Source organism: Hypanus sabinus, chromosome 17 (genome assembly GCF_030144855.1).
Source record: "Hypanus sabinus isolate sHypSab1 chromosome 17, sHypSab1.hap1, whole genome shotgun sequence".
Taxonomy (NCBI): Eukaryota; Metazoa; Chordata; class Chondrichthyes; order Myliobatiformes; family Dasyatidae; genus Hypanus; species Hypanus sabinus.
Genome location: NC_082722.1, coordinates 24,256,944 through 24,284,517, shown reverse-complemented (window position 1 = coordinate 24,284,517; position 27,574 = coordinate 24,256,944). Strand labels below are relative to the sequence as shown.

The window sequence follows — 27,574 nt, the reverse complement described above, 5'->3', positions numbered from 1 at the left end:
ATTAATCAAATGATATCAGAGGCCCTCATTCTCACCTTGCCTCTGGAATTGAACTCTTTGGAAATGCTTCTACTAAAGCTATGGTCATCTGGAGTTCAGTGATTCTGGCAAAGTTCAAATGGGGAATTCATTCGGAGGTTATTGGTGAAAAACTGCTGCTAGGTATCATTGTGGATGACAAGTTTCCATCACTTTACTGATGATTGACCACGGACTCAATGAGCGGCAAGTAGCCACAATGTTTTTTGTGAACAGGGGGTACTCCATCTATTTTTCACCTTATAGGGTAGATGTCATTATAACCATGTTAGAACAGTTTAACTAGAAGTGCAGCAAGGTTTGGAGTGCTCAGCACCACAGTGGGAAGTTACCTGGATGGTAGCTGGTCTCATAGATAACAGAAGGCACTGGCAATGTCACAGTGGAAAGGACGGTTTCCCAGACTCCATGCAAAGCAGGCTCTGTGTAAGACCTTTGACCCCATTGGCCCAAATGCTTACTGGAATCCCCTCCTCTTCATTTCCTCCACCAAGCAGCTTCAGAAATCTGAAGGCGCTACGCTGTGTCAGTCTTGGATAACTTACAGGTCAAAATGTTGCCCAAAAATATCAGTCAAGTTCTTCTGCAACCACACTGTCACTGCCTTTAAGGGGACTTACCGGAATTAAATTCTATGAGGCACTCAGGGAAAGTGGGCCAGATCAACAGTGGGGTTAGTGTGTGTGTGTGTGTGTGTGTGTGTGTGTGTGTGTGTGTGTGTGTGTGTGTGTGTGTGTGCACGTGCACTACAAAGCTGGTGTGCTACAGCACCAGAGAAATGGCTGTGAGCTGCACTTCAATATCACCTCACTCCCTTCACTGACGCCATCCAATTTACCAATCTCTGGTCTTCTTATCCAACATTTCAGCACAGATGGGATCTTGATGGTCGGCAGGAGTGCTTGGTTCTTGACTCCATATTGCCATTGTGCTACATGCCTTATCCTTGGGCAAGGGCCAGTGATAGGAGTCTTCCCATGGAACAGTAATTGCAATGCCATGCCAATACCTCCTTCGTATTTATCCAATGACAACATGCCCTGCTACTGACAGTACGCATCATGTATCATTCTGATCTGTGTTATTCTGGTCCTATGCCTTTACTCTCTCTCTCTTCTCTAGGTTCTGCTATTTGACATAATTCTGAAGACATGGTAGGATGAGAGGAGGAAGACGATCAGCGGTCTGCAATGTGAGCCTCACGATTGCACAAGAATACTATAACATCAGATGCTCAGATTGAGTGTGCTACCAATATGAGGATGAGCTGATGCTGCCACGACTGTTCCCTGCTTCTCCCTGTAACCACTAGCTACCTTGTTGTATGAGGAAGAAGGGATAATTCTCTGAAGCCGCAGGCTCTGGATGATGTGCCTGCCGGTATGGAATCAGCAGCAGCGTGCGCAAGCTCGAGCTCTGATGGGTGGGAGTGTGATATGCTGCCATTTAACAGAAGTTCATCCAAAGCCTGTGCAGTGGTCATCCGGTCAGGAGGGGATTCAGAGGCTGGAGCTCGGACTTTCCACTGCCACTTACTTGTTACTCTCCTGGCTCCTTTGCGTAGTTGCACAGCCACTAAAAATAAGCTAGGGTCAAGCAGAGCAGCTATAGCTGGAATGGGCCATTGTAGGAGTGGGGAGCCGAGGCTTCGGCGTCAAGTGGCTGAGTAGTGAGAGCAGCTGTTTAAAGGGCTTCAGTGAGAGGGCACAGGTAAGAATAGGAGATGTTTGATTTTGTTGTTCATCCTTAAATCTTCATTCAATGTAGGTGGGGTGGCAGTTAGGGGAGTGAAATGCTCCTCCTGCAAGGTTTGAGAACTCACCATTTGCCTGATGACTGCATCTATGGGAGGTGTGCCCAGATGCAGCTCTTGACAGGCCAGTTCAAGGAACTGGAGATACTTCCAGATCATTGTGGAAGAGTTTCACTAATGAGACTTTTACTGAGATGGTCACATTTAAGGTACAGATAGATGGTGACCACCAGTGGGCAAACAGTTATGGAACAGTGACCACAACTTCTATAGTTTTAAGATAGCTATAGATAAGGATAAGTACGCTCTTTCCAGAAGAACGTTAGATTGCGGCAGGGCAAATTGCAAGACTGTTAGGAATGAACTAGGGTGAATTAATTTCAGCTTTTATAAGCAACTCCACGTGGAAAGCATACAAAGACCAGCTCAATGGAGTACAGTGCAGATGTGTTCCAGCAAGGAAGAAGGACAAGGATAGTAAGTCAAGAGAGTTGGTGAATTCAGTCAAGAAGAAAAGGGATGCGTAAGATTTAGGAATTAGTCAAATCCAGTCAAGTCAAATCAAGTTTTACTGTCATTTCGACCATAACTGCTGGTACAGCGCATAGTAGAAATGAGACAATGTTTTTCAGGACCATGGTGTTACATGACACAGTGCAAAGAACTAGACTGAACTACGTAATAAAAAAAAACACAGAGAAAGCTACATTAGACTACAGACCTACCCAGGACTGCATAAAGTGCACAAGACAGTGCAGGCATTACAATAAATAATAAACAGGACAGTAGGGCAAGGTGTCAGTCCAGGCTTCAGGTATTGAGGAGTCTGATAGCTTGGGGGAAGAAACTGTACACAGTCTGGTCATGAGAGCCCAAATGCTTCGGAGCCTTTTCCCAGATGGCAGGAGGGAGATTAAGATCAACAGAGCCCTTGAAGATTATAAAGAAGCCAGAAAAGGACTCAAGAAGGTATTAACAAAAGCAGAAGGGGCCATGAAATGTCTTTGGCAAATCAGATTATGAAGAATCCCACAGCATTGTATTCATATATCAAAAAAGAGAAAACCTCCAGAGAGGATAGTATTGTGTTGGCGCGTGGCCAAGTGGTTAAGGTGTTGGTCTAGAGATCTAAAGGTCGCTAGTTCGGGCCTCAGCCAAGGCATCATGTTGTATCCTTGAGCAAGGCACTAAGGATTGCTCTGCAATGAGACCGGTGCCAAGCTGTATCAGCCCTAGACAACAACAGTGGCGTGGAGAGGGGAGACTTGCAGGATGGGCAACCGCCAGTCTCCCATACAACCCTGCCCAGGCATGTGCCCTGGAAACTTTCTAAGGTGCAAATCCAAGGCGAGACTAATGGAGGCCTATTATTACCCAGAGAGGGTAAGACTACTAAAACAATAAAGGGGCAGGGGGAATGTGCATGGAGGCAAAAGAAATGGGCGAGGTCTTAAATGAGTACTTTGCATCAGTATTTATCAAGGAGAAAGACATGGAGGGTAGGGAGATCAGTGCACACCATACTAATTTGATCAGGCAAATCAAGATAAAGTAGGAGGAAGCACTGAATCTCTTCAAGAACATTAAGGTGATTAAGTGTCAAGGGCCCAATGGCATATACACCGTTAATTAGAGAGGAAGAGGTGAGATTGCTATGGCCTTGAGCAATATCTTTGTGACCTCTCCAGCCATAGGCAAAGCTCTGGGTGGACTGGCAAGTAATTAATGCTGCTCCATTATTCAAAAACGGAGTTCGGGATAATCCTGGAAACTGTAGAGCAATGAGCCTTACATCAGTAATAGGGAAGCTATTGGAGAGGATTCCTAGGAATAGGATTTACGAACAATTGGGGATTAGCCTAATTTGCCTAATTAGCCTAATTTGAGACAGACAGCATGGTTTTGAGGGAGCAAATCATGAGTTTTTTCAAGGACATGATGACGGTGAATGATAAAGGTAAAGCTGTAGATGCTGTCCACATGAATTTTAGCAAAGCATTTGACAAGGTAACTCATGGGAGACTCATCAAGAAGATTAAGATTCATGGGATCCATGCTGAATTAGTTTGCCCATTGACAATGAAAGTCACTTGACTTGACTTGAAAACAGAGAGTGACTTATTCAGGTGTAAGGCCTCAGACTAGTGGTGTTCCTCAGGGATACATAATGGGACTTCAGCTATTTGTCTCATAAACAGAGATTGGTTTGCAGATGATACAAAGATTGGTGCTGTTGTGAATAGTTCAAAGTATACAGCCAGATACAGTTCAGTTACGAGTGGAGAAATGACAAATGGGATTTAACCCGGCCAAAAGTAAAGCTTTAAATGTAAAGGGGGAGTACTCTGTAAATGGCAAGACCCTTATTAGTGCTGATGTGCAGTGGGATCTTCCAATCCAAGTCCGTAGCTCCCTGCAAGTGGCTACGCAGGTTAATAGGGTAGATAAGAGGCCAAAGGCATGCTTGCCTTCGTAAGTCAAGGAACTGAGTTCAGGAGTTGGGATCAGCTTGCGGTCTTATAAAACTTTAGTTAGACCCCATCTGGAGTGCTGAATTCAGTTCTGGTCACCCATTAAAGGAAGTCTGTCAAATGTTTAGAAAGGATGTAGGAGAGGTTTACCAGGATGCTACCAGGGTTAGAGGGCATGTGCTATAAGGAGAGGTTGGACAAACGATGGGTGTTTTCTCTGGACCGGCATAGGCTGAGCTTGAAATATCTGATAGCGACTTATAAGATTATGAGCGGCATAGATATTAAGTTGAATTTATTTAAATCTTACATCCATCCCATGAAGTGAGGGAGTAAAAATGTTTACGTTATGACTCTGTCGCAATGTACAGACCTGTGAGTTATAAGTCTAATGGCATGCAGAAAGAAACTGTCCCAAAGCCTGTTGGTCCGGGTGTTCATGCCACAGTGCCATTTCCCAGCCGGAAGCAGCTGAACCAGTTTATGGTCGGGGTGACTGCTGTCCCTGATGATCCTCCAGGCCTTCTTTACACACCTGCTGCTGTAAATGTCCTCAATGGAGGGAAGTTCACATCCAGATGTGCTGGGATGTCCGTACCACTCTCTGTAGTGCCCATTGATCAAGGTTGGTGCAGTTCCTGTACCAGGCAGTGATACGGCCAGTCAGGTTGCTCTCAATGGTGCCCTGCAGAGGTCTTCAGTGAACGGCTGATTTCTGGAGCAAAGGCAGCTTTACTACTCGGGGTAAAAGAGAGGCGAGACTGCACAGGTGCGTGACGTCAGCCAGTAGAACGCAAATGGTTTAAAAAGACCGCCATATCCAGCAGGCAGCAGAGTGACAGGACTTTGGCTCAACGGGCTTAGGTGGTAACAGGACAGGGCGAGGTAGGTTTACCTGTGTTATTTGTGGAAAGGAGGAAGTATGTGTGTGAGGCTAGTTTTCTGTGCTCGGTGTCAGATGTGGGAGGTCCTGGAGTCTCCCAGTCTCCCGGACGGCCATATCTGAACCAGGCTCCTGAGGGTCCGAGTTAGGGAACTGGAGATGCAGCTTGATGACCTTTGCCTGTCAGGGAGAGCGAGGAGGTCACAGAAAGGAGTTTTAGGCATGTGGTCACACCAGGACAGACCACGGGAGACAGACAAGTGGGAAAGGGGAGAGTCAGGTACTGATGAGTACCCCTGTGGCTGTATCCCTTGACATTAGTACTCCTGTTTGAGTACAGGTGGGGGGGGGGGGTACAGCCTTCCTGGGGTAAGCAACAGTGGCCATGCCTCTGGCACAGAGTCTGGCCCTGTGGCTCAGAAGGATAGGGAAAGGAAGAGGAAGGCAGCAGTGATCGGGGACTCTATAGTCAGGGGTTCAGACAGGTGATTCTGTGGATGCAGGAAAGAATCTCGGATGGTAGTTTGCCTCCCAGGTGCCAGCATCCAGGATGTTTCAGATTGTGTCCAAGATATCCTGCAGTGGGAGGGAGAACAGCCAGAGGTTGTGGTACATATTGGTACCAATGACACAGGTAGGAAAAGGGAAGAGGTCCTGAAAAAAGACTACGGGGAGTTAGAAAGTTGAGAAGCAGGACTGCAAAGGTAGTAATCTCGGGATTACTGCCTATGCCACGCGACAGTAAAGATAGGAATAGGATGAGGTGGAGGATAAATGCGTGGCTGAGGGATTGGAGCAGGGGGCAGGGATTCAGATTTCTGAATCATTGGGACCTCTTTTGGGGCAGGTATGACCTGTACAAAAAGGACGGATTGCACTTGAATCTCAGGGGGACCATATCCTGGCGGGGAGGTTTGCTAAGGCTACTGGGGAGAGTTTAAACTAGAATTGTTGGGGGGTGGGAACCGAACTGAAGAGGCTGGGGAAGAGGTGGTTGGCTCACAAATAGAGAGAGCTTGGAGGCAGTGCGAGAGGGAGGATAGGCAGGTGATAGGTCTCAGCAAATCCCTTCTCCAAGGTTTGAGATGTGTCTATTTTAATGCAAGGAGTGTTGTGAACAAAGTGGATGAGCTTAGAGTGTGGATCAGTACTTGGAGATATGATGTGGTGGCTGTTACAGAGACTTGGATGGCTCAGGGGCAGGAATGGTTACTTCAAGTGCCAGGTTTTAGATGTTTCAGAAAGGACAGGGAGGGAGGCAAAGGAGGTGGGGGCATGTCAGAGATAGTGTCACGGCTGCAGAAAAGGTGGACGCCATGGAGGGATTGTCTACGGAGTCTCTGTGGGTGGAGATTAGGAACAGGAAGGGGTTAATAACTTTACTGGGTGTTTTTTATAGGCCACTCAGTAGTAACAGGGATATCAAGGAGCAGATGGGGAAACAGATCCTGGAAAGGTGTAATATTAACAGAGTTGTCATGATGGGAGATTTTAATTTCCCAAATATTGATTGGCATCTCCCTAGAGCAAGGGGTTTAAATGGGGTGGAGTTTGTTAGGTGTGTTCAGGAAGGTTTCTTGACACAATATGTAGATAAGCCTACAAGAGGAGAGGCTGTATTTGATCTGGTATTGGGAAATGAACCTGGTCAGGTGTGAGGTCTCTCAGTGGGAGAACATTTTGGAGATAGTGATCACAATTCTATCTCCTTTACCAGAGTATTGCAGAGGGATAGGAACAGACAAGTTAGGGAAACATTTAATTGGAATAAAGAAAAATATGAGGCTATCAGGCAGGAACTTAGAAGCATAAATTGGGAACAGATGTTCTCAGGGAAATGTAGGGACCAAATGTGGCAAATGTTCAGGGGATATTTGCAGGGGGGTTCTGCATAGGTACGTTCCAATGAGACAGGTAAAGGATGGTAGGGTACAGGAACCGTGTGTACAAAGGCTGTTGTGAATTTAGTCAAGAATTAAAGAAGAGCTGATGAAAGGTTCAAAAAACTAGGTAATGATGGAGGTCTAGAAGATTATAAGGCTAGCAGGAGGGAGCTTAAGGAAGAAATTCGGAGAGCCAGAAGGGGCCATGAGAAACCCTTGGCAGACAAGATTAAGGAAAACCCAAAGGCATTCTACAAGTATGTGAAGGGCAAGAGGATAAGATGTGAAAGAATAGGACCAATCAAGTGTGACAGTGGAAAAGTGTGTATGGAACCAGAAGAGAGAGCAGAGGTACTTAATGAGTACTTTGCTTCAGTATTCACTATGGAAAAGGATCTTGGCCGTTGTAGGGATGACTTACAGTGGACTGAAAAGCTTGAGCATGTAGATATTAAGAAAGAGAATGTGCAGGAGCTTTTGGAAAGCATCAAGTTGGAAAAGTTGGCAGGACCTGATGAGATGTACCCCAGGCTACTGTGGGAGATGAAGGAGGAGATTGCTGAGCCTCTGGTGATGATTTTTGCATCATCAATGGGGACTAGAGAGGTTCCAGAGGATCGGAGGGTTGTGGATGTTGTTCTTATATTCAAGAAAGGGAGTAGAAATTATAGACCAGTGAGTCTTGTGGAGAAGATCCTGAGAGGCAGTGGGACATTGATAGGATGCAAAACTGGGATGAGAAGGGGCAGATGGTGTTTAACCCAGATAAGTGTGAAGTGGTTCATTTTGGTAGGTCAAATATGATGGCAGAATATAGTATTAATGGTAAGACTCTTGGCAGTGTGGAGGATCAGAGGGGTTTTGGGGTCCGAGTCCATAGGACACTCAAAGCAGCTGCGTAGTTTGACTCTGTGGTTAAGAAGGTGTACAGTGTATTGGCCTTCATCAATCGTGGAATTGAATTTAGGAGCCAAGAGGTAATGTTGCAGCTATATAGGACCCTGGTATGAGTACTGTGCTCAGTTCTGGTTGCCTTACTACAGGAAGGATGTGGAAGCCATAGAAAGGGTGCAGAGGAGATTTACAAGGATGTTACCTGGATTGGGGAGTATGCCTTATGAGAATAAGTTGAGTGAACTCAACCTTTTCTCCTTGAAACGATGGAGGATGAGAGGTGACCTGATAGAAGTGTATAAGATGATGCGAGGCATTGATCGTGTGAATAGTCAGAGGCTTTTTCCCAGGGCTGGAATGGTTGCCACAAGAGTTTTAAGGTGCTTGGAAGTAGGCACAGAGGAGATGTCAGGGGTAAGTTTACTCAGACAGTGGTGAATGCGTGGAATGGGCTACCAGCAACGGTGGTGGAGGCGGACACAATAGGGTCTTTTAAGAGACTTTTGGATAGTTACATGGAGTTTAGAAAAATAGAAGGTCTTAGATAAGCTTAGTGATTTCTAAGGTAGGGACATGTACAGCACAGCTTTGTGGGCCGAAAGGCCTGTATTGTGCTGTTGGTTTTCTATGTTTTCTATGATTCGGGGGCTCATGTCGAACCTCTTCGGCTGCTTGAGGTGTGTTATGAATGTACCACAGCTCTGAGGGGCCGAAGGAGCGGGAGCAGCCCCCTGCTTCCGGAGAATCGCAAGATCGCTATTAATTCGGGTCTCGGAAGTGAGAGACAATGCAACAGTTTTGGCCATTGTTCTTAGAGGCACCTGTGTGACGTGCATGTCCCTGCTACGTGACAGCTACCATGGATATGGACATCCTTGGGCAATGTGGGGGTGGGGATTGCATCACCCTACTTTGATGGACATCTACAACTCTGCAAGTCAAGATAAAAGAGGACTGCAGGAGGCAGTACCCCAGCGACGCACCAGAAGGAGACCCTCGCTCAGTGCTCCCGTGGCTGGAAGCCACTCAATGCCACGTGCACTCCTAACTTCTTTGCCTGGGGAGCGGGTGGCTGATAACACCGAGAAGGACTTCGAACTAACAACGGGGAAACAACGCTCCCCTGATTTTACGAAGTGGCTTCATAAAGACCTGGGCAAGTTTTTCCGTTTTTCACCGATCCCTCTAAAGCACGTGAAACCCAGCGATTCCCCGAAAGGCTAAAGTCTGCAAACTTCTGAGTGACTTTTATATTTCCAACGGACAAAATATTATCCCCTAGACAACAGCTGAGATTACTTCTTAATGATGATTATTACTATACCCGTGCTTTAGATTGAGTATTGACGACGTGCATTATCTGAATGTTTGTATTAACCTTACTTTTGTGCCCCTTTATAAATAAAAACGTTTGAAAATAGTAGCATCAGACTTCAACGGACCTCTCTATCTTTGCTGGTAAGTTATCCAGTTACGGGATATGTAACAGGTGGAAGAGACACTGCTGTGCTTTTACAGTCCAGGTGAACTCCTTGGTGATGTGTATACTTGAAACTGCAGACCTGTTGATGTTGATTGGGGCGAGTCTGTCTCCGTTCCTCCTATAGGCCACAATCAGTTCTTTTGTTTTGTGGATATCGAGGGAGAGATTGTTATCTTGGCACCACTGTCTGTTGTTACCCTGTTCACAGTGAGTAAACAACCCGTATCCTTTCCCAGGATGGAAATGTCTAGTACCGGAACACGTGCGTTTAAGGTGAGAGGAGATGTGCAGGGCACAGAACGTGGTGGGTGGGTGCAATGCACTGCCTGGTGTGTTGGTAGAGACAAATACAATAGAGGCTCCTAGATAGACACATGCATAAGGAGGAAATGGAAGGATATCGGCAGAAAGGGGAAGTTTAGTTGATTACTGATTCCTGTGTTGCGCTATTCTATGCGCACACCATCAGGGAACAACATTGGCGGGAAGTCCTATTACTTCCCGCTGAAGTACACCACTGAAAGCAAAACATCTTCTTGTGTTTTCACTGAGAAGGCTTCTGTTCTACTGGACCTCTGCCAACATAGAGAAGGGTCAGGCCTGTAACAAAAGGTCATCTATTGGATTTGTTTAATAGCAGCAGTTAAAATATAATCAAATAAAAACGAGTATAGCCATCTGGTGCTTCACTCCTGATAGGGTAAGGTTAAGGGGCAGGTTTCAGCAAAATCTCCACCGTGGAAGTGGTGGAAGAGGATGACACATCCCAACAGAAGTGAAGATGGAGGAAGAGTGCAGGTCCTCAGTCGTCCTGCATTCCATGTCACTGGACCTTGAGACCAATCTGTCACGGGCTGTGTGGTGGCTGCCCGCGATTCAGTAAACAAAGCCACTCGAAGGCATTCTCCATTAAGAGAATCCACTCTAACCTCCTGGATCCCAGATCTGCTTCTACAGCCAGCTGAGGACCCACCAATAGACAACCCCTCAGAACATCTCAACACCAGTTATCACCGTGACTCCAGAGCGTGCAGCCGCTTGAAGCTCCAGCATGCATTGATGATTCGGACCAGCATTCTGCTTCCTCAGTAGCAGGAGACACTACACTAAAGCAAAGAAGCTGGAAGAGGAGCTGCTGGAGGAGCTCGTCAAGTCAGGCAGCATCTGTAGAGGAAATGGCCATTTCATGTCCATTTGAGATTGATTTGTCAGAAGGGGGTGTGCCAGGGATCGCAATCTCCTAGATTTGTCGCCAATGTCCCAGCCATCAAAGATTACCTTCAGGAAAGTGCTGAGATAAAGTCAAAGTAAATGTATTACCGAAGTATGTATATGTTACCGTATGCTACCTTGAGATTAATTTTCTTGTAGGCATTTACAGGAAAATACAGAAGTGCAATGGAATACAATGAATCACTATGTACGAACAAGTACTGACAAACAATAGTATAAAAGAAAAATTGTGCAAATAAAATATAAATAACACTGAGTACATAAGTTTTCGAGCCCTTGGAAGTTAGTCCGTAAGTGTGGAATCAGTTCAGAGTTGTAGTGAGTGAAGTTATCCAAGATAAAAAGGCGTGCTTAGTTGAAGAATATATTTTAAATTTTGAGTGATGGAGTTAAGGATTGGTTGACTGGATGGCAGCAGGATGTGAATTGATGTAGCAGCCTCTGACACAGCAGATGCCAGGCCATGTCTTTACTGGCCAAGCTGGTAGAGCTCTTTCCTGGGATTAGTTGAGATTATCTCCAGTATTGGCTCCTTGTTAATCTTAAAATAATGGTAATGAAGTAAATGCAGGAAAAATAAACCATGTCCCATGATTATGTGCATATGACAGCTGTTTATACAGCTGCAGTACCTAACTGTGTGCTGGAGTGGTTCCCTTGGCTTTCTCCCCCATAAGTCTAGCGAACCACTCCAAGATATCTCCTATCTATAGCGAACATGTTATCGAGATCATTAACAGAAGAAACGAAAGTTATCTAGCTTATTTTAGATCATTAACAGTCCTTTCTTCTAAAGCATAGCTAACTCTCCACTGACATGTAGTTTCAAATCAATCTGTGTACTCAAACAAACCGGAGAGGGTACAAGATAAAGGGCATAAAGGGCCAACTATCAGTTGGAACGCATCCACTTTTAGGTCCCATTGAAATGTCTGAGCCATTTTCGGAGATAGGAACAAATGGCTGACTTACAACAACACAGAAAGGGAGAGAGAAAAGAATATTTCCTTAGCATTTCTGACAATTCATTTTTGTGTTTTTGATACAGGATGCAATGTGAATTGGGCACATAAGCTCTCGAGCCTCATTTTGTGGTTTGTGATTGTAGCTATTGTTAGTTTGGTTTATCTAAGCACTCCATGCAGCTCAGAGATTGAAGGGCTTAAACTCACCATAATGAGCAACTCTGGGAAATATGGGCAAGTGCATGCAAAGGCACTATTTAACACCGAGGAGTTTAGATTGATATGCCCAGCTAGAAACATAAACAAAGAATGAAGAGATATTCAACAGGTCTAGATGGGCTTGCTTGAAGTTACTTTAAATTTTAATTGGAGAAAGTAACAGGCAGGAAAGGACAAATGAGAATCCTTGAGGCAATAACAGAGAAAGGAGAATCTAGAACCTAAAAGCTAGACAAAGGAGAATCCGTGGATATTGGTAACTTGAACCTTCAGAAGAGCTTTGACAAGGTGCCGCACACGAGGCTGTTAAACATCGTAAGAGCCCGTGGTATTACAGGTGAGGAAATTGGCTGACTGGCACAAGGCAGAGAGTGCGAACACAGGAGAGCGCTTCTGGTTGGCTGCTGGTTACCAGTGGTGTTCTGCAGGGGTTGGTATGATAATAATCTGGATGATGGAATTGATGGCTCTTTTGCTAAGTTTGTTGATGGTACAAAGGCAGGTGGAAGGGCAGGTAAAGTTGAGGAAGCAGGAAGGACTTGACCAGATTAAGAGAATGAGCAAAGAAGTGGCAGATGAAATATAGAGTACAGAGGTGTAGGTAGAAGGAAAAAAGACATAGACTATTTTCTAAATGGGGACAGAATTCAGAATTTGAAAGTGCAAGGGGGTCTTGGAAATCCTAGTGCAGGATATCGTAAAGGATAACTTGCAGGTTGAGTCAATAGTTAAAAAGGCAAAAGCATTCTTCCCATTCAGTTCAAGAGGACTAGAATATAAAAACAAGGATGTGGTGCTTCAATTTTATAACAAATTGGTGAAACCACATTTGGAGCATTGTGAGTAGTTTTAAGTCCCATACCTAAGAGAGGATATGCTGACATTGGATAAGAGTCCAGAAGAGGCTTATGAAAATTATGCTGGGAACAAAAGGGTTAATGTTTGTGGTGCATTTGATGGTCCTGGGTCTGTACTCATTGGAGTTTAGAAGAATGAGGGGGAAACCTCATTTGTTAAACAGATAGCACCTATTGTGTTTCATGACTCCAAAACATAAAATTAATTGAAAAAAAAGAGTTGGGTGATGCACGTCCTAGTTTCGTTATTACTTTAAGTGAGGCACGCACTTACAATGTGTTGCATGATGATGTATTCCATTCACGCAAGCCATAATTAATCATTTAAATGAAGAAGAATGCTTTATCAAGCATATATTTACAATATTACTCAAATACTACTGAAATATTAAGTACACATATACATAAGATTTAAATGCTGTGGAGGATATTTAATCTTGTTGGATAATGACTATCCTAGCGGGTGGCGGGTGGGGGGATCATTCTACTTGGCAGGAGAGACCTGTGGCTGTGAAACAATCTCCGGTTCTGAGGTCTCCTCTGTGGTGGCCATAGGAGTTGACTCTAGGACTGTGGGAAGTGGTTCTGACAATTCTGGACACCTTTCTTTTCTAATGATTGACTTAGCCCTCTTCAACTGATTGATGTGTTGTCTCCTGATGATATGAGACACAATGTCCACTGTGTAGGTCCGGTCCTGTCCTTAAACATTCCACTTTTGATCACCTCTGTAGTCCCTCAGCAGGAGTGAAACACTGAACTTCCCTGTTGGAGGAGCCGTCAGTCTCTCTCAGATGTTTGTCCTGGCATACTCCTTCTGAGATTGGCTTTGAGGAGATCCAAGCGTGTGTGCGCGGGACACACCAGGAACAGCACAGCTGATGAGTCGTTGGTTGTGGAGGGTGCTGCATTGCGAGGAAGAAATTGGCGAGCTTCTGGTTCAGTGTGTTCTGCCGACATTACTGACGGTGCATTCTTTAGACTCTGGACAAAGACTACCACCAAGAAATTTGTGCCCAAGAATAGTCTGACAAAATCCACATGAATCCTCTGCCAGGATAACGCAGGCCGTGTCCAGAGATGGAGAGGTGCTGCTCTTGGCATCTTCTGAACATGCTGGCATCCGGAACAGTGCGTGGCAACCAACTCGATCTGCTGATCTATCCCAGGCCACAGACAACGCTTTCACGTTGACCGCATCTAGATGACTGGCGTACAACTCCTCCAACGCTTCAGCTCTTAGCCTGGATAGTACAACAACTCTCAACCCCACCAGAAGGCAATCACTGAAAGGGGCAAGATCATCTCGGCTGGTAAAAATGGGGGAAACTGAGATTTCTGCGGCACACTCACGACATCTTGAGTCACCATGTAGACCTGGGAGAGTGTGGGGTCTTTTCTGGTTTACCTTTCGGTCATCTCTGCCATAATAGCGAGACCTCGATTTGCATTGGGGAGAATACATCATGAGAAGCGTCCTCTTCTATAAATTTTTCTGTAATTTCCTTTTCCAAGGGTAAATGGGACAACCATTAGCATTACCATGATTAACTGTCCTCTGGAATTCCTTCAAGAAACAGAGCTCATCTCAGCAGCCATGCTACTGCTGTTAGTGGAACACCCTTCTATGACTGAAAATGGACACTGGTGATTGGTAATGAGGGTGACTCTTTCCCATAAAACTACTGGTTGAAATGTTTTACACCCCAAACCAGACTGAAGGCCTCTCTGTCAATCTGTGCATAATTTTTCTCTGCAGCGGTAAGGGAACATAATGCAAAGACCACGGGACGTTGAGTTCCATCGCATAACATGTGACATGACTGCACTTGTACCACAAGGCGAGGCGTTACAGACAAGCTTCACTGGACGATGTGTGTGAGTACAGAGTCTGGCATCACCATTCCCTTTGCTTTTTGGAAAGCCAACTCACACTGCTTTGTCCATTTCCTCCCGATCTGCAGTAATGAGTCCACTGAGTGGAGCACAGTGGCCAGCTTTGGCAGGAACCAGTAATAGTGACCGACAAATACTAAAAAGGACTGCAATTGTGACACGTCCTTTGGCCTTGGGGCATTCACCATGGCTTCAATTCTCTCAACATACTTGTGAAAAACTTGTGCGTCATTGGCGTGACCACAGAAAGTGACGTAAGTGTAAATAATTAACGCTTGTTGCATCATGCTTATCTTTTTAATACTATCTTGAGAATTCGGAGAAATTCCTTGTCAACCTTACCGATAACGATGATGTCATCCAATTAATGCTGAGTTCCTGGGGAGTCTTACAGCACCAGTTTCACAGCTTTCTGCTAGAGGTCAGATACGAATGTTACTCCAAAACTAAGCCTATTATAGCTGCTAGGGCATATTCTAGAATTAGAGTACAGTCGGCCCTCCTTATCCATGAGTTCCGTATGCGCGAATTCAACTAACCGCGAATCGAGAAAACCCAGAAGTGCTCTTCCAGCACTCGTTGCTCGAGTATTGTTTGCTTCGCACCTTGTTCATTTGCTACTTTGTTCCTGTGAAAAAATGGCTCCTAAAAAGCACTTACATGGTCAAAGTAATTCCTCAAAGGCTAAGAGGGAGCATAAAGTGCCATCCCTCGCCGAGAAAGCAGAAATATTAGATCTTTTGAAAAGTGGCATGTAGCTTTCCGAAGTGGGTTGTAAGGTCGGTAAGAATGAATTGAGCATTCGCACAATAAAGCAGAAAGAAGCTGAAATTTGTGGAAGTGTTAGTGCTGCCCCTACAACGGCAAAAATAGTCTCTGGTTCGTGAAAAAGTGCTTGCAAAGACTGAGAAAGCATTAAGTGTGTGGCTAGAGGAAATGTCACAGAAGCATATCCCTGTCGATGGCCAAATTATATGTGAAAAAGCTCTTAGTCTCTATGAGCACTACTGATGGGGTTAATGAGAGTGAGAGAAAAGAGTTTAAGGTTAGTAAGGGATGGCTGGCTGGCTCTGTAAAGCGCTACAGCCTCAAGAATGTAAAGATCACGGGAGAATCAGCGTCTCGTTCATTCACTGCTTGTGTTGTGAGCGAGAGGAACATGCACAGATTTTTTCTTGTTAATATTCCCTAAACAAGACAGTGTAACAACTGTTAACACAGCATTTCCATTGTATTAGGTGTTATAAATTCTGTAATCTGGAGATGATTAAAAGTTTTACTCGCTGTTTGATCATTGTTCGCCTCACATCTCCTTTGTTTGCTGCTTGTGTTGTGAGTGAGAGAAACGTGTAGGTTTTTGTTCTTGTCAATATTCCCTAAACATTACAGTATAACAACTATTTACATAGCATTTACATCGTATTAGGCTATATAAGTAATCTAGAGATGATTTAAAGTATATGGGATGATGTGCGTAGATTATATGCAAATACTACACCATTTTATATAAGGGACTTGAGCATCTGCAGTTTTTTGGTATCCACGGGATGTCCTGGAACCAATCCCATGCAAATAAGGAGGGCTGACTGTGTACAGAAGTATAAAGAAGAAGGTGTGAAAATTATAAGTAATTCAAAGGAAGCATTGTAGATACACTATAAATGTAGAATTTCCTTTGACCTTTAACCTATAAAATGTTGGGTCGATCAGGCCACTTCCACTGTGAGGGCCTCAATATGATGCCTGTTGCTCACTTCTGTTGAATAAACCCCTTCTGAATCCACTGGCTTCAGTGTCTCTCTGGTGACTTCCTTCACGTTACAACAGTGATAAAGTCCTTTCCCTTTGTGAGTGTTCATGGTGAGAAACACATTGGACTCTTCTTCCAATCTTCATCTGTAGGTAGGCCTCAGCTCAGTCCACTTTGCTGAAGTGTTTCCCTACAGATAGGTTTGCAAAGATATCCTCTATCTTAGGTATAGATCTAATTTCAGGACTGTGTTGATGGTGACCTTAAAATCACCACAGATCTTGAGAGACCCATTCTTCTTAGCTACACTCAACCTTGCAAAGAATTCCTTCAGCCTCCATGTGGTCCAGCTCACTCATCCCTTTATCACAGATAGTATAAGAAACCAGATGGGCTTTGGAAAACTTGGGTGTTGCATTTTCATTTAACAATATTTTACCCTTGATACGTTTGAGTCTTCTAATGCCATCCTTGAACATGGCATCGTCCAGTATCTTTCTTCATTTGCTTAAAATTCTGTTAAAGATGGTGGCGCACATGGACGCAGCGGCCCCTCATGGAGTGATAAGTGTATCTAGTGTTTGTTCTGCTTGTCCTAGACGCATAACATACAATCAGAATATGCTCGTTAACATCAGGGCATACTATGTCGGAAAAACTGACGAGTTCTGGTGTGACATGGATAGTTTACACCGTTACGGACTACTATCTGCTACCAGGCCGGTGGCATCCCGAGGGAGGAGGAAGCGAAAGCGATGCGAGAAAAGACAGAGGAGGGGTCAGAGGGCCGGTATCCATGCTAGGCTAAAAGCTAACCCCACCAGGCCAGCGGTACCGTCCCTCCTGCTCTCAAATGTCCGCTCCATCCACAATAAGCTGGATGAGCTGCGTCTGCTGAGAGGAACACGCAAGGAGTTCAAAGACTGCTGTGTGTATGTTTTCACGGAATCCTGGCTCCATGACAACATACCAGACACAGCTATACAGCTAGAGGGAATGGCATCATTTCGTGCGGACAGAGAGGCAGCTAGCTCCGGCAAGAGCCGAGAAGGAGGTCTGTGTATTTACATAAACAAAGACTGGTGTGTGGACGATACAGTAACTGCTAAACACTGCTCACTGCTGGCTGAATTTCTCATTGTGAAATGCCGGCCGTTCTATCTGCCGAGGGAATTCACCATTGTGCTTGTGGCAGCTGTTTACGTAGCTCCCAGTGCCAATGCTGAGGCTAATGCTAACGAAGCACTGGGAGGCCTACTTGAAGCCATCAGTGAGCTACTGACTACACATCCCGACAGCTTTGTGGTGATTGCTGGGGACTTTAACCACACCAGCTTAAAGACTGTTCCCCAAATTCCTGCAATATGTGGATTTCAAAACCAGGGTAGACAACACACTGGACTTGGTTTATACAAACACACCACAGGCATACAAAGCAGCCCCCCGCCCCCATCTTGGCCACTGCGACCACTTATCTGTCATGTTAACACCTGCAGATAAAGCACTGCTTAAACATGTGAGAGCAGAGAAAAGACAGGTATGGGTCTGGCCAAAAGGAGCAGCCACAGCACTACAAGACTGTTTTTTGCACATATTCGAGACAGCAGCCTCCTATGATGACCATATAGACATTCAGGATTATGCCGAGGCAGTAATCAGCTGCATAGCCAAATGCACGGAGGATGTCACTGTGATGAAAACCTTCACCGCACGTGGTTATAAAAAGCCATGGATGACAACAGAGGTGCGTTCACTACTGAAGGCCCGTGACACAGCCTACAGATCGGGGGACAGGAATGCGCTTCACTCAGCCAGTTCTGTGTTTTCACTCGGGATCAGGGAAGCAAAAAGGGCCTACGCGGGCAAAATACATGGACACTTCTGTGACACAGGTGACACCAGACGGATGTGGCAGGGAATTCAAGCTCTGACAGACTACAAGATCAGGCAGAAAACTGATGACAGTGATGCCTCTCTTCCTAACAGGCTCAACAATTTCTTTGCACGCTTCGAAGCATCAAACACTACAGCAAGGGGGAGAGCCAGTCCCTTCTTACCATCTGACCAGCCGGCTCCGATCATTGATTCAGAGCAAACACGGAGGACCCTTGCCAGGGTCAACCCACGAAAAGCGGGAGGTCCTGACAACATCCCTGGATGTGTGCTCAAGGAATGTGCTGATGTATTAGCAGATGTCCTGACAGACATTTTCAACATCTCCCTTAGTCAAGCCATTGTCCCCAGATGCTTCAAACCTCCACAATCATCCCTGTAGCAATGAAATCAGTTGTAGCCTGTCTGAATGATTACCGTCCCGTCGCCCTGACCCCCATAGTGATGAAATGTTTTGAACGGCTTGTCAAGCCTCATACCACAGCCAGTCCCCCCTCATCGCTGGATCCTCTACAATTTGCTTATCGTCCAAATCGCTCTACGGAGGACGCAATATCCACCACACTGCACACAGTTCTCTCTCACTTGGACAACAAAGACACTTATGCCAGAATCCCGTACATTGATTTCAGTTCAGCGTTCAATACCATCATCCCGCAGAGACTAGTGGAGAAACTGTCGCTGCTTGGCCTTAACACTGCCGTGTGTCGCTGGATTCTGGATTTCTTGACAGAGAGACCACAGTCAGTCCACGTTGGCAGGAACATCTCTGACTCCATCACACTGAGCTCTGGATCCCCACAAGGCTGTGTGCTTAGCCCATTGCTGTTAACACTGCTAACACATGACTGTCCAGGCAGATTCAAGGGGAACCTGATCATTAAATTTGCTGATGACAGTGGTAGGGCTCATCAGCAAAAATGATGAAACAATGTACAGGGAGGAGGTTAAACACCTAGAGAGCTGGTGCAGTGACAACAACTTGATGCTTAATGTCACCAAAACCAAGGCGATGATCGTTGATTTCAGACGGTCTCAGCCTGAGCACACACCCGTCAGCATCAGCGGCTCCACAGTGGAGAGAGTGGAAAACATCAAGTTCCTTGGGTTGCAGATCTCAGACAATCTCACCTGATCCAGGAACACCACTGGGATTGTGAAACGAGCCCAGCAGAGATTGCACTTTCTGAGGAAGCTTAAACAAGCGTCACTCCCCACTAACATCTTAACTCCATTCTACAGAGGCGTGGTTGAGAGTGTGCTGACCTTTTGCATCACAACCTGGTACTCCAGCTGCAGTGCTGCCAACAAAAAAGCCTTGCAGAGGGTGGTTAGGGGAGCAGAGAAGGTTATTGGGGTCTCCCTACCTTCTGTTCAAGACTTCTTTCAGAGTCGATGCCTCCAGAAGACACGGTACATCATTAAAGACCCCTCACACCCTCTCCATGAACTGTTCGTTCTTCTGCCATCAGGTAAACGTTACAGGAGCATCAAAACTAAAACCACAAGGCTACTAAACAGCTTCCTCCCACAGGCAGTCAGACTGCTAAATAGCTGCTCTACCCGACTCTGCTTTGGACACTTTTAACTTGCACTGGACATTTATAACTTGTTTTTAACTGACATGTGGCTGTTGTGTTTTACTATTTATTGTTATGTTTATTATTTAGTGTTGCGTTTGTTATGTTATGATTGCACTGCTCCTGGGAAACGCTGTCTCATTTTGCCCTGCAGAGCTGATGTACGGTTGGAATGACAATAAAGTTTTTGAATCTTGAATCTTAAATTGACTGTATTGCAGAGGATGCGACATGTGATTTGTAGATAAATCTCCCCATCAAGTTGTAGTTGTTTCAAATAATCACAACTGCACAATACTGGCCCTCCTGTTTTTACCACATACAAGCCCAGTGTGGCTTGTTTGCTGTAGTATTTCACTATTTCTACGTGAGTTAACTTTTCTCCAGTATACATTCTCAGTTGGGTATCTGCAGGCTATAGTTCAGTATCCTTGAAATGCCATTCTTGTGCAATGACTGGAACAGCTGAGCCAGTGCCCAATTCCATTTTAATTACTTTGCCATTCACTTCTAGTGTAAGCCATGTTACTTATCTATTGTTAGTTTTCACACTGTAAATCTCAATGGTACCCAGACTTGCGTCACTCATCGTTAGCAGATTTTTCATCAACAGCATGGAACTGCAACCTGACTTTTTATTTTTATCTCTTCCCTGTGCAGTCCATTTATTTTTGTCTGTCCAACAAGCTCTTTGTACGTCTTAATTTTTTTTACATTTTCTGTAAGTTTCACCTTTAAACCTGTCTTGGTCTGGTGTATGTGAACCCCTGCCACAATGGTATCCCAATTTGTCCAGCCAGGTGGTTAGATGTTGCAATTTTGTTCATGCTCAATTTCATTCCTGACTGCCACTCAGCTGTGTTTCCATTGACACAGCGATTTCAACAGCTCTTTTAAATGTGAGTTCTGCCTCAGTCGGGAGCTGTTTTTGAATTCCACAAACTAAATGATCTCTTAGTGCATCATTACGCCCATCACTGAACTGAGAATACTCAGACAACTGCTTCAATTCAGCCATGTACGCTTAAATTGGCTCCCTTTCCTTTTGCTTCTGCTTATGAAACCTAAAGCATTTTGCAATCAAAAATGCTTTCATCTAAATGTTTGTGTGTTACTTTTACATAATCTGCAAAGCTCATTTCAGCTGATTTGATTGGAACAGTCAAACTCCCAAGTAAGCTGCATGCTTTCCATCTAATGCACTTGGCAAAACTGGCACTCACTTTTCATTGGCTATTTCATTTGCTTCAGAATACTGTTCAATTTGCTCAGTATACATCAACTAGTTATCTGTTATGCAATTGAATATATATATCATTCCAATGTAGCCAGCCGTTTCTGCTATCTATTATTATTATTATCACCCAATACTCACTGTTTATGAACCTGTGAATTTCGTTCATTTTCTACCTTTTTTTAAAAAACTCGGCCGTCTCTACCCTTCCAAAGATTATGTGCTCTGATTTTATTTAAAAATTGTTTTTAACTGCTGTTTTGTAACTCTTAAATATAAAACTAATAGAAAGAAAAACACAGAGCTGGGAGGTGGGTGTCTTAGTTTCGTTTTTACTACAAGCAAAGTGCGCACTTATGTGTTACGACGTATGCTATTCATGTACTTTTACAAAAAAACCCATAATGAATTATTTAACCAAAGAAGTTTTAATCAAATGATATATCTAAAATATTAGTCAAATATTACTGAAATGTTAAATACACAACACGCTACCGAATATTGAAAGGCCTAGACAAAATGGACAAGGCCAGGATGTTTCTGTGGGAGAGCCAAGAACAAGATGGTTCAGCCTGAGAATAGGACAGCCCTTTAGAACAGAGATCAGGAGGAATTTCTTTAGCCAGAGGGCAGTGAATCTGTGGAATTTGTTGTCACAGATGGCTGTGGAGGCCAAGTCATTGGTATACTTACGTAGAGGTTAATAGATTCTTAATTGGATGCTAAGAGTTACAGGGAGAAGGCAGGAGGATGTGGTTGATGGGAAAAATAAATCAATCATGACTGAATAGTGGAGCTGACCCAATGGCCTAATTCTGCTCCTGTATCTTGTGGTTTTATGTCAAAGTGAGAACGATCAGAAAATTAAAATGGATGGAAGTTTGGGGCCACTCTTGAGGGCTGAATGGAAGTGTTTTGTGAAGTGGCGACTCACTCAGAGTTTTATTTCTCTCATGTGAAGGGGATCACATTTTTGAGCGACAAATGTAGTAGACTAAATTGGAAGTGCATCACCCAGAAAAATGATTCGGGCACCTAAACCCAGATCCATTTCCAGCCAGCTATAAACATTGCTTTAAATCCATAAGCATTGTATTCTGTGTCGAATAAGATGGAGTGACTGTGTGAGCTCCTACTGAAAACAAAACTCATTCTCCACTAGTTTGGCATTTAGTGCAAACTGATCAACTGTTATACAGTCGTAGTTTGAAAAGCAAGTTATGGTAATGGGACGGAGCACAGCAATGTGGAGTAAAGTGCAACTGAGCAGACATGCGCAAATATGGCCATTCGATACTTGCACAGATGAAATGCTTTATGCAGCTCATAAGAGCGACCAACTGCACACACCAAAACAAGAGCTGATTATTAACAGACAAGACTGAGCATGCAAACAATGAATTCAGTAGGTTACAGCTTCCAATTTCAACACGTCTTGCAACCTTGCATCAAGTGTCTTCGACCCAAAGTGTTCTGATCGTGTCATACCCCATCAGATTACAGGCACATCCCACCCCACTGCTGGTAGCATCTACAGAAGGCGCTGCATTAAGGAGGCTGTGCCATCTAATCGCAGTTACCATCGGGCAGGAAGCCTGAAGTGCCACACCACCAGATCCAAGTATAGCTACTTCCTTTCAATCACTCAGTTCTGGAACCAACCAGCAAAACCCTAATCATTAAGGTTTAATAGCACTATTAACACTTATGTCACTTTACACCGAAATAGGTTTCTGTTTTGCTTTGTGTTTTTTTTTAAGTTAAAATTGTGTATAATTCATGTTTTGTTTGTGGATGCAGCTTACATGATTCCATGTGCCTGTGCTGCTGGCAGGTTGTCTATTGCATCAGTGCACTTATGTACTTGTGCAAAATAAACTTGACTGAGAGTTTGCAAGGGAACTGAAAGCATGCAGGCAGCTGGGCAAATCCATAAAGAGCAGTCTTGACATGGCTTCCTATTACCATATAAATAATTTCAAATATCATCAGTTTCATCCTGCCTGGCATCTGATCCAAAGCAGAGGCAGATATTGACACCAGTGAGAGCTCACCTTTCAGAGGCAGTGGAAAGAAACCATGGCACTGGCTGAGTGAAGTACAAAGTATTCAACATCAACCGTACCTTAACAGGCCTGGAAGTGTTGGTCTAATACCAAGTGGCTGAAATGGAGCCCGACTGACTGGCAACATGAATGCTTGGCAGTGCAAAGTCTAGGAAAATCACCAATATTTTACTTCAGTAGTTCAAGAATGACGCCTTTTCTGTTCCTACTTCTACCATAGTACTGTAACGACCTCAGTGTAAATCCTTTTCCTTGCAGTTTAACACTAAGCACTGTGGTCAGTGGTGCCTACTTGAACTGGCACTGGGCAACATACCTCACAGACTCTACTTGTTAAGAAAGGTAAAGTATCAGAATATGACCCTTGTCAAACTCCTCCCGTTACCTGAGTCTCCTCAGAACTACCTCGTGGCCGCCTTCTGATTCCATAGGAGATAATAAGGACTTGGAAGGTCTGTAAAATGACAGAAGCAATGTTGAAAGTCTGTAACTGACAGAATGGATTTACTTGCATGTTAAACTTCAGACTTAAACTGAGTTACCTGTTAATCAGGATGGTTGTTGAGCCTGGTAAAAGTCCAATTGTTGCGATACTCCCAGCATCACTGGAAGAAATTCAAAGTATAAATTAGCTTCATTTCATCATCATTTTTATTTAATTAGCTCCCTGACAGTGCCATTTGCTGATGTTATTTGGACTATGATGCAACAGTCTGTTGACAGCAGTTATCCCACATATACTACAAGGAGTATGAAGTTAATCCCGTCCACAGCTAAAACTGCAGCAGATGCATTACCGTATGATGGTTAAAAATAGGATGACCTTCACCAGGAACAGGCCTTAACTCATCAAGAAACAAACACAGTTGTAACTTCCAGAACACAACTTCATTCACCTCAAATAAGTTCATTCACCTCAAATGAGGATGGCATTGGACAGAGGTTGGACAGGCCCTGACAAGAGGAGAGTTTGATGGCACTGGGCCTGTACTTGCTGGCGTTTAGAAGAATGAGGGGGGTTCTCATTGAAACTTGCCAAATATAGAAAAGTCCACTGGAAAGAGTGGACACACAGAGGGTGTTACCACTAATGGGAGATTTTAGGGACAGAGAGCACAGCCTCAGAATAGAAATCCCTTTAGATCAGAGATGAGGAGGAATTTATTTATCCAGCAGGAAGAGAATATGTGGAATTCACTGCCACAGACAGTTGTAGAGGCCAAGTCATTTGGTGTTTTTACAGTGGAGGCTATTAGGTACTTAATTATTAAGGATATCAAAGGTTATTGGGAGAAGGCAGGAGAATGGGGTTGAGAAGGTAAATAAATCATGATTGAATGGCAGAACAGACTTGATGGGCTGAATGGCTTCATGCTGCTCCTGCAGTATGGCTTCTTGTTTTATAGGGTTGAGTAAAGGGAAGCTTATGGAAGCTGAAGAATAGGATGCTGGCAGTATTGGCATAGTTGAATTTGGCAATAATTTACTTGGGATCTACTCTTCGACAAGTTGCGACCTTTGTAACTGTATGAGGAGAGCTGTAAATAAGACACAACTCTGCAAACACAGATTCTGGCCCACTGTTTTGGATTTAATGAGAGCTTGACTTTCCCCTTTGTTCCTTTTAGGGAGTCAACCCTGAAACATTAGGGATAGTGACATAACATTGTAGCATCAATCCCCTTCAAGAAATACATGCCAGAGCCCATTCCCTCTTCACCAACCCTAAATGAACAGGACCACTGAATTTTCCTTGTAAATGTGATTCTCATCGCTAGGAGCTACTTCAACCAAATGCTGAAATGTTCATTATCCTTATTATCTGGTATCGTTATTAGCAAATCTATCTCGCGGCAGACCAGAAGTGAGACCTACAGCCACTTTAGGAGAAGCCATTACAAAAGTATTAAACTTCATTCAAAACAAGACTTAACTTTGGACGGTTATTTCAAAGTTATAAAATTCCTGCTCATTCATTGGAAGCACAACATTAGTTTACTCTTTCAAAGAACATTATTACACTCAGTTGCAGGGGGCTACTTAATTATTTAACTACAGCTTTAGAAGGGTTTAATTACTCTTAACTTTTAAATTAATTAGTTCAACTGTGGCGACCCATTTCCTGGCACACCCGAAACGGCTCACAATTAGCCAGCGTTCTGGCTAAGGGAGATAGCCTACGGGGGTTTGTGAGTACGTGTCTTTTGGAGCAACCGCGCCCACCGGGGGCGGGTTGAGGGAGGCTTTAAAGCAAGGCTGTTTAGTTCGAATAAAGTTATCTTTGACTGCAGTTTACCGACTCCCGTGTCATTATTTTAGCGCAGCGTGTAGCACACCGCTACACAACCATATTAATGTCATGGTCAAGAAAGCTCACTAATACTTCCTTAAGGGGCTAAAGAAATTCTTATAAATTTTTATCAATGCATCATTGAAAGCATCCAATCTGGATGCTTAGTGTTTAGTACGGTGACTGCTCTGCAAGCTACCGCCAAGACAACATTGAAACCAGCCTCCCTTCTCTGGACCCTCTCTACACTTCTCACTGCCTCGGTAAAACAGCCGGCATAACCAAAGACCCACCCACCCTGGGCAGTCTCTCTTCTCCCCCCCCCCCCATCGGGCTATAGACACAAAAACCGGAAAGCACATTACACCAGGCTCAAGGACAGCTTCGATCCCACTATTATCAGGGTCTTGAATGATAAGATGGACTCTTGCCCTCAGTATCATCTTGCACTTTATTGTTTACCTGCACTTCACTCTTTCTCTAGCTTTCACACATTATTCTATGTTATTGTGTTACCACGTTCTATCACAATGTACTGCGTAATGATCTGATCTGTATGAATAGAATACAAGCTAAGATTTTCACTGTATCTTGGCACATTTGTCAATAATAAACCAATACCAATACCTTACTAATAATTATTCCCAGCTGAGAAAGAAACGTGCACGCTGTCCTGCGTAAGACTGTAAGAAACAGAAGCAGAACTAGCCCATTTGGTCGGCCATCCAATCATGGGAGATCTTTTTTTCTTCTCCTTAGCCCCACTCCCCAACAACCTGGCTTCCACAGCTGCCTGTGGTAATAAATTCCACAAATTCACTACCCTCTGGTGAAAGAAATTTCTCTGCATCCCTGTTTTAAAAGGATGCCTCTCTGTTCTGAGGCTGTGCCCGCTTGTCCTAGACTCCCCCACTACGGGAAACATCTTTTCCACATCTACTTTGTCTACGCCTTTCAACATGCAAAAGGTTTCAATGAGATCCCCACTCATCCTTCTGAATTCCAGTGAATACAGACCCAGAGTCATCAAACATTCCTTGTATGATAACCCTTTCACTCCTGGAATCATCCCTGTGAACCTCCTCTGGACCCTCTCCAATGCCAGCAACCTCTGCAGCGAATGCTTTCCTAAACCAAGGCTGCATATGTGCACTACACCCTCTGAGACAGGCCATTTTTTTCAATACCACTTCCCCAATGCAGATATGAAGCTGCAAAATCTACAGGTATCCCCCACTTTTCGTAAGTTCACTTTACACCACTTCGCTTTTACAAAACACCTACATTAGTACCTGTTTTCGCTAACTGAAAGAAACCCGAAGAGGATTTTCGCTTTTACGAACGGCGAAAAGCAAAAATAGCGTTCAGTGTTTGTTTTGCAGCAAACCATTATAGAGGCAGTGCGCACCCCGCGCAGCGAGAGTGGCGCCTCCAAGCGCCTTCCCTGGGAACTACACTCAGCAGCTCAGCATCAAGCTGCTATAGCTTTGAACTGTGTCTGTGAGCATCTGTACTTTATCTCGATTTATTTTGTGCATCCATTAGCAAGATGTGTCCTAAAAGCCTAAGAGAGCTCATAAGGGTGTTATGCTTAGCGGAAAACTGGATGTAATTAAGCGTTTCGATTGTGGTGAATGAAATAAAGACACTGTGCATGCGTTGAACTTGCCTGCGTCCACCATTCGTACTACTTACACGCAGAGAGAAAGAATCCTGAAAGCTGCCACGTTACTCTTGGTTCTACTAGTAGCAAAGTGGCATCCAGTAAAGGGTATTTGTTATTTGGTATGACTTGGTAGGTTATTTTTTTGGGTCTGGGACCACTCAAAAATTTTTCCTGTATAAATTAATGATAAATGCTTCTTTGCTTCACGCCATTTCGGCTTACGAAAGGTTTCATAGGAACGCTCTGCTTTCGGATAGTGGGGGCATCCTGTTACTGAACATCAAAGTGCCCAGAAGAACTGCATATCTCCAACAAGCATGTGTTCTACATTAAACAGTGAAAGGAGTTTATTTTTGTCAAAGACATCTCCTACCTGACTTGGATATCCAAGGCATTTGAGCAAGTCGTTAAAACATTTGCAATCTTAAGAATACCCTCTGATGTAATGTTATTGCTACCCAACCTGAAATAAAAGAAAATTACAATTATTGAGCTCACATTGTCTACAAAATTCAAAAG

At 44.2% G+C, this 27,574-nt stretch overlaps 1 protein-coding gene across 2 annotated transcripts in view; it reads right to left on the bottom strand.

Annotated features, from left to right (window-relative positions):
- The window catches only part of nlrc5 (NLR family, CARD domain containing 5), a 244,692-nt gene that overhangs the window by 157,080 nt on the left and 60,038 nt on the right, over window positions 1-27,574 (bottom strand). For both annotated transcript variants that reach the window (XM_059992681.1, XM_059992682.1), the window contains 3 exons: window positions 27,429-27,518; window positions 23,642-23,704; window positions 23,485-23,553 (listed from right to left, as the gene is read on the bottom strand). In XM_059992681.1, the coding sequence (XP_059848664.1) occupies window positions 23,485-23,553; window positions 23,642-23,704; window positions 27,429-27,518 (222 nt within the window). The remainder of the gene's footprint in view (window positions 1-23,484; window positions 23,554-23,641; window positions 23,705-27,428; window positions 27,519-27,574) is intronic.